At 38.6% G+C, this 7,999-nt stretch overlaps 1 protein-coding gene across 1 annotated transcript in view; it reads left to right on the plus strand.

Annotated features, from left to right (window-relative positions):
- The window catches only part of igdcc4 (immunoglobulin superfamily, DCC subclass, member 4), a 57,621-nt gene extending 50,233 nt beyond the window's left edge, over window positions 1–7,388 (plus strand). The window contains exons 17-20 of the mRNA XM_061039611.1: window positions 329–431; window positions 624–804; window positions 970–1,098; window positions 2,117–7,388. Coding sequence (XP_060895594.1) covers window positions 329–431; window positions 624–804; window positions 970–1,098; window positions 2,117–2,644 — 941 coding nt within the window. The 3' untranslated portion in view covers window positions 2,645–7,388. The remainder of the gene's footprint in view (window positions 1–328; window positions 432–623; window positions 805–969; window positions 1,099–2,116) is intronic.
- The last annotated feature ends 611 nt before the right edge of the window (window positions 7,389–7,999 follow it).

Genomic DNA, 7,999 nt, shown 5'->3' on the forward strand with positions numbered 1-7,999 from the left:
GCTGTTCACTCCTCAGTCCAATGTTGCCTCATATCTCTCAGCTACCTATACTTTCACTTTAATGAAAAATCAATACATTCTCAGTGTGTGTGATTTCATAGGGCCGGATGTGTATCATATTTACTAGATATGTTAATATGATACTTGTGTGAAATATACAATATACTTTTTAATGTAGCCTCCAGCAAAAGACCAAAACATAAAAATCAATATGTCATATATCTATGGGAGTAGCAATGAGAAAATTATGTCTTCTCATCATTTGTGTTGTTTACATTATATCTTAAATTCTTTCACACTTATTCTGTGTTTTCTGTTATTTTTACAGAGCTGGACATCCATGCGGTGACAGGCATTATAGTCGGTGTTTGTTTGGGACTGATTTGCATCCTCCTCTGCATGTGTTTTAGCTTTCGTAATGGCAAATCTAGGTAAGTTAACTCAGTGAGTAAGTACTTACAATAATCTACTAACATGTCAAATGTGTTTTCTTACTTAAAACAATTGTTGTATTACATACAAAAGTTAATATGAACAACCCTGACAAATGTATTAATGTTCAGTTTTCTATAGTCCACGTCTCCTTTACTGTGTTTTAACATTTTCATCTCTGCTCCACATAGGGAGGTGTCTGGGGGCCTGGACTCCACAGCTGTGACCCCAAAGTACAGGAGAGGAGGCAGCCCTGTTCCCTCCACCGTGCCGGAGTGCAGCGATAGCCATGAGCTGGAGACACTGATGCCCCTGGGCAGCCAAGAGTCTGGTCAGCCGTTAGAGGAGGCCCCAGAGGATCAAAGCCTGATGGCAAGTGCTAATTCAGGGGAGGGGGAGGGTGGCCCTGCAGCTGAACCCAAGGTCAAAGGGGGAGCTCTTTTCCAGATGGGCCTTGGATACTCTGTTACTTTTTTTCAGGTGACGATAGAAGGATAATTATGGTAATTTGGATCAACTTTGTTGTTCCTCTTGCAGGCTGCTTGGAATGGCTCTGTGAGCCATAACTGGGCCAACAGAATCACAAGATACAGAGAAACCATAACAGAAGACTCTCCAGCACTCATTAATGGAGCTCTCAACAAGCAAATTAGTGATAACAACACGGTAATGACTTGACTAATTTAAATGACTCATTCATTTTATATATATAAATATGTATCTGACAAGACAATTAGGTTTTCACATCAGTGGTTCATTAAATAGGACTTATTCACTTTTTAGCTAAACCACATTTTATAGTTCGGGCTTCTTTGCTAGTCAAATGTTCCATTCTTGCACTGCACATATGCAGTTTATTCTCATATTACACTGAGGTTAGGGCAGCTTGAACACTTAAAATATTAGGTAAGTCATTTATATTAAGAAGAGGAATTAGATTTCTGAAAAAGATTAACCATGGTATGGGTCTTGCTTACTGCAGCTAGCTACTTTAGCTATAGGTTAAGGTCCATAAAGGGGTTGATTAACATTTCCTGTGGCTAACTGTGAAATATGTTAAACTGATTTGATAAAGAAATCTATGAAGGTTTCTCAAATATGCACCTGTGATAAAGTCTGTTTCAACAATCAATATTTCAAAATAAAGGCTTTAAGGATAAGGCCTCACCTATGTTTTAGTAGATGCCACTTTATCTCAGCTAACAATGTTTATGGTGCTCATCTAAATCCAATTCAGAGCTTGAAAAAAATAACTGAACTCTTATATCAGACAGGCTTCCACACAGTAGGAAACTAATACCTGATGTCTTGAATTGATTGGGGTGTTTTAAAATATGCTTTAACTCTACTGTAGTTTGTCCTTGGAAGTAACATATTCTGTACGCAGTGAGCTGGTTGGATATTCAAACCTTTAAACCTTATATTAAAGTAGATTTAAAAAAGATAAAGAAAAGCAGTTTAATCCATACTTACTCACACCTTTCTCTTTCAATAAAAAATACAACCCTTCTTTACATCTTGGAATTTTGATCAATGCTGTTATCACTGTAAACATTTGCATCATGAGGAGTAGCTTTAGTGGAAATTCTGTATGTGTATTGTGTATTGTTATATGTGTAATGTATTTACACTCGTAGATCAACTAAGAAGAAGCATTCAAAATAACAAGATTGTTTTGTTGCAGGACTGCGGAGATCGTCTGTGTTCTTCCATGTGCAGTAACAAGGTGGAGGCAGAAGTCATAGTTCACTCAGAGCTGTCAGACCCAGAGAGAGCGAAAGAGGAGGAGGGCAGCCAAAGTGAGACAGATACTAATGCCACGAGGGGACACTCATTATCAGAGGACACGTATTACCCTTTGAGCCCGCCAAGTCCACCAGGAGAGGAGGAAACAATAGAACAAATATCAATGGCCCAAACCCCTTTGAGTCTTCCCTCGATAAAGTTAGTGGCCAATCACAACGGAGAGCTAGAAGGCATGGGGGACCAGCTAGACAAAGAGCCACAGCAGAGCACGGGGCTTACCAATGGCTTCCACTCCCCAAAGACAGTGCGTTGTGTGCTGAGGTCAGAGCAACTGGGGAACGGGGACTCAAGACACTGCCCATCAGCACCCGGGAAGGCCATTTCAGCAGGGCTGTCCCCTGCCCCCTTTGTCAGCTCCGGCCTTGTCCACTCTACCTCAGCAGCTCACAGTTATTTGTGCCCGTAGCCTCTGCATGTAGGGCATGGACCCTTACACAAACACACAGACATCAGACTGATTTTCTTTTTTTGATGTACCAGGAAGAATCCCCTCGGATTATTTTTATGCACCTCATCATTGGATTCCTTTCTCTCACTTGCAATGGTATTATAGGTACTTTGAATCCATTGTTTCATATGTGTGTATGTACAGTTTACATATACAGTATCATTTTAGTGGTAGAGTACTGTACATGGGTATGCTTTCTCTTGCATTGCAACCATAGTTTTCCTCTGGGTATCTTTCCTGTCCATGGGAGAGAAACGAAAGATTTAACTAAACCAAGCAGATGGAAGAGGATTGAAAGAGGCTATCCCCACTGTGTCGCACATGGCTCCGGTCCCCTCAGGAATGAGAAAAACTGGAATGTTCTGCTAGTGAGTGAGACAGGCTGCCATCTTGGATGGGAGGAATCCAGAGCACAGGCGTTTCCTTGGGTTTCGATGTGTGGATGCTACTTTAAAGAGTGACACAGAAGTACAAGCCTTAAAGAATACCTGCGCACTCTGACAGTGCTGCACACCTGTGTCTCTATCCAGCCACCTGCTGTCTCAGGGTCCACACACACGCATACACACAGACAAACACACACACACACACATATACACACACACATAAACACACAAAGAAAGCTAAAGTAAAGCTGATTCCTTGGTCTCTCATGGTAATCCATAGACAAACATTTACACACACATTTCTTGACAAACGTGTGGGGGTCTCAGGTGCCTGACTATTAAGGTGAATTTATCACTTCTGTATATTTCTATAGATTTTATTCAGTACAAACACAAAACACAGCAAGAAAGAAAAAAAAACTCATGATGTAAAAATATTTGGAGAGTTCAGATTTGATACAAATGAAGGTATGTTTCCAAAATGCCCTATGTGAAGGTGGTGTCATTTTGTAAACCAGGGGGCACGCAGTTCAAAAGTGGTTTTGCAGTATTTCAGATGGTGGATATTCCATTTTGGAATCCAAGTATTTACATGTTCATGTTAGGATTAGTTTAACTCTGTTGTTGGGAGAACAACAACTTCGGGTTCTGCTCATACTTAGGGATGCACCAATGCGCTACTGTGCCATTCATTTTAGTCAGTACAAACACTTGTCGTGTTTTTCATTACTTTGATGGAAATCACCTTACTTACAAGCATATTTGGTTCCAGCTGTATGAGAAGATCTCCAGCTTTACTCTTACACAGTACAAATCACTCTTAAGTTAACCTGAATGATCTGAATGTATCAGATAGGAAAGGCGTTAGATGAGTAATAAACAAATCTATTCAAATTTAATTTTTTTCATTGTCCCAAAACCTTTAATGTATTCCTTGTGAGTTCAATACGATTTCTTACCATAATAATGAAGTGTGAAAGAGGAAATGGTGCATCTCTACTCCTTATCAACAACACTACCTCATTTCTTTTCAGGACTATTTCCGATGTGTTTTTTTTAGCTTAAATTAACTAGCACCTTTTTAAGATCTATTTTTAACTTGTCTCATAAAACATCCTTTGGTATATTCCCAAATTAAGTGTCAGACACTGACAGTAAGTTCTTTCATCATGTCAAAGGAATTTATATCACCTTAGTGTACCTCTGCTTCCTCTCAGATCTCTGACAGATTTTGCCATTCAGTAATGTGCTTATGGTAAACTCTTTACTTCAGAAAACATAAACATCACATTTCTTTCATATCTTTAATGTCAAATTCGGGTTTTGAACCTGAAGTTCCACTCAAGGCTGTGCCAAGTACAGAGAAAGGAAGGTAAAATCTCACACATGCACCAGGCAAGGTGCTACTTTTATTGTTGTCTTTAAAATAACAAAGAGTCTGTTTTTGAGTGAGTTAGAAGCTGGTTTTATTTGGTTTTTCACATCATGAATAATATTCTGAGGATGCTTAGGTCTCAGAAAGGGTAAGGGTTACTTCGCATGAGTGCCATAAAAACTGCAGATGACATAGTTTGTTGTACATCTGTGTGATTCTGAGGTAATGGCAGGTTAGCAAAGGTTGGGATCGGTTAATAATAGTAATCATTTATCCATTCAAACGATGGACAGAACGAGAGAGCATTGAGTCCAGCTTTGTTTTGCTTGATGTCTTATTTTCTCTCAGGTGGCTTTCTTCTAGTCATCCAGCATTGAAGGGGATTTAACAAACCACTTCTCTCTTTTCTTCTCATGTCTGTGTGTGTGTGTTAAATCTCACCAGCTCAACTCGATTACATCAGCAACAAACATATATGATTCCTCATGACATGCCGGGAGCACCCTGAACGCATTTGTCACAAACATAGTTGTTTATTCTGTAGAACTGATATAGTTTTCTGATCGAAAAGCATGGTTGGTACCTCAAAGAGACATATTTTTTTAGCCTTGCCATGTATGTTCTAAACATCACAACAATGTAATGTGTTTTTACTGCACTAGCAGTCATATAGGGACAGAAGTGAATGTGTTCTCAGCAAACCTGGGTCAAACAATAATTACTGTAGGTGAGCAAGGTTTGCAGAATCAGGATAAGTCAGATTTTACAGACTATAAATTAGAGAACTATTTTTTAAATACAGTCTTATCAGATTTAAAAATGTATGGCACTCAGTGCATACTTATTTGGCAAACCACACTAAATTTGTACATAAAGACCAAATTAATTGTCAGCACATCTATAGTGGGAAACTGCAGCAGCATGTCAAACCTAAATATTGGTAAACTTCCAATCAATGATGTCAGAGCAGGTTTCAATCAGCTGAGTGAAAATCTTGCTGTGAAGTCATTTATTTGGGCGACCATTTGAATAAAGAGAGCTGCTAAATCTCTTCATATGCAGTAAGCTTAAGCAAACCACCAAAACTCAGTAATGTTTTATCCAGGTTCTTTACTGATACTGTTTTTTCTTGATACTGTTTCACATCATCCTCTAAAGCCCATGTGTCCTGAGTTTTAAATGAAAGCATTCCAGTTTTATATCTTACATATACCTCTCTCAGTCCAGGTCAGCCATGATTAGTGTGTAGGCCTTCGTTAAGAAGAGATGTGCTTGAATGCCTGAATGTTTTTCTCACAGGTCTAACATGTTTCATCCAAATGCTTCAGTTCTTCTGTTCACATTTAAGATATTGTTTGGACTACAACAAAGTGGATGGAGTTTACTGAAACAGGGTCATTGAGAAGGTGTTTTTAATAAGTTGCCAGTCACTTTGTCTCTCAAACTGTTTCTCACCTGAAGTGGCCATTCAAAAAAACAATTATACACACTTTATTTGAACTAATTTTAGTAACATACAGTATTTCCCATTTGTTTTATTCCCCTTACATAAAGCAGCATTACCCAGTAAATGAAGTATGCTTTTCTTACAGAAGTTTCTTTAACTCGTCATCCATTGTCATTTAAAACAAGGTACGTGTTTTTTTCCCTTTGTCTGTTTGTTGGCTATAACAATCAGAGATTTTTGTGAAGAAAACTGCTCGTGCTCATTTAGTTAATAATTACTGTGATTTTTTTTAATCCTCCTTTTCAAGGGTTTCATTAAACAGTATACCTCATGATGGTAACGTGTTGGTGTAAGTCTGATCAGTTGGTTGGTACTGCACATTTTGTAACGAGTAGAACATAAGCATCCTTTTGTATTTGTAAGCATCAAGTCTTAGAGGACAGGGTTGACTGTTTCATTTTACCTCAGTGAGCGTTTTCACTCATTTCAGTGGCCTGGATTGTCTGGTCGGGTTGAGGGGTCATTCAACGTCATCTAAAATTGTTTTTTACGTTGTTATTCTGCAAGGGTAGCTAAAATCTTTCAAACTTAAACCATGAGATAAAGCAAAAGATCTTTCTGCTACCGCTGAATAACAGTGTAAAATCCCTTTTCGGTATATTACCACTCTGACACATCCAGGTGACTGAAGTAGTCTACATAGAAGGGAGAAGGGCTGAAAGGACACCCTCCCCAGACAGATCATACCTCAGTGCAGCCAGCCATTAAAAAAAAGTCTCTTCTCTACTCAGGTGCCCCATCTTTGCATAAAATTGTGGAGGATCATGCCAGCATATTCAACTCAGATACATGTCATTTGTTGTCAAACCAAGTCTAGTTTTTACCTTTTAGAAAGTAAATCCAGGAAAATCTTATCCATTGATGATATTTTGTTTTGTACAATCGATGTATTTCCGTCTCTCTTCCGGTGCTTTGTGGTGAGCTGATTTGTCCAGTGATGTCACATTGTTGTGCATTTTTTGTATGTCTTCTCTAGTTTTATGTGTACCAGCTCAATTCTGCTTCTCAGAATGTGTAAAGCACAGACTCAGACTCTGTAGTCATGTGCTACCAATCTGCAGCTATACTTAGACACCTTTGTAATAGTTGTGTGCTGGACAAGATCTCATTTGTATCCAAAAGATGCTACTGTCGGAGCAAATTGTAGGAACACTTCAAAGATTAGCTTTTTTTTTTCTTGGGCCATAAGCAACTGTCATTTTTACATTTCTAGAAGTGCAATTTTCTTACTCTGTAACATGACAGATGGATTACTCAGTGTTAGACATGGCAGCCATAATTTGTGATAGAAACATTGCTTGTTCAGAAGAATCATCACAGGATAGGTAGTACTTGTGGTTGCTAGAAATATTTCCACCATTTTACTCATCAAAACTCGAAACAACTCTCAAGATGTTTGTGGACAACAACTCTTCTGTAAATAAACATCAAAGAAAGATCAAAGTAGGGCTCTGTGTGACGTTCTTGAAACTCAATCAAATTGCATTATTCAGCCTAACTTTAAGATCACTTTAATTTTTGTCCCTAAATATTTACCAGTCAATGAATCTCCATGTGTGACAGCTTTTTATACCCATTAAAATCTGGTTCTTGAATACTGAAATCTATAATGATCATAGGTATTTAAGTATGGGATGGGGGGCCTCTTGAAAATCAAGATTTTGAAAGTTGGGACAAACACCCAAACCCCCTCTTTTAGAGATTAGGAGATAATCCAAAGGGTCCACAGAAACACCACTTACAATGGATTTCGAGCTAAAATAGGCCAATGTTCCCTTTTAACACCAACTCCTACCATCACAAACACATTACCAATTGGAGGAGATAAAGAACAGTAATCCATCCAGCTGATCCTGAGGCTCAGCTCCTCTGGTACCTCTGGCCTCAGGACAGCCCTCACAAAATGGACCAGTCAAATTATAAAGACAGAAAAACAAATTTCTATAACGTGTGGAACATGTACTACAAATAATTCCAAGCAAACTTCAGTGCTATTTGGATCTAAACAGACAACAGACATATCTGAACCTGACAAAATACCACAT

The sequence above is a fragment of the Labrus mixtus genome, chromosome 1 (assembly GCF_963584025.1).
Source record: "Labrus mixtus chromosome 1, fLabMix1.1, whole genome shotgun sequence".
Taxonomy (NCBI): domain Eukaryota; kingdom Metazoa; phylum Chordata; class Actinopteri; order Labriformes; family Labridae; genus Labrus; species Labrus mixtus.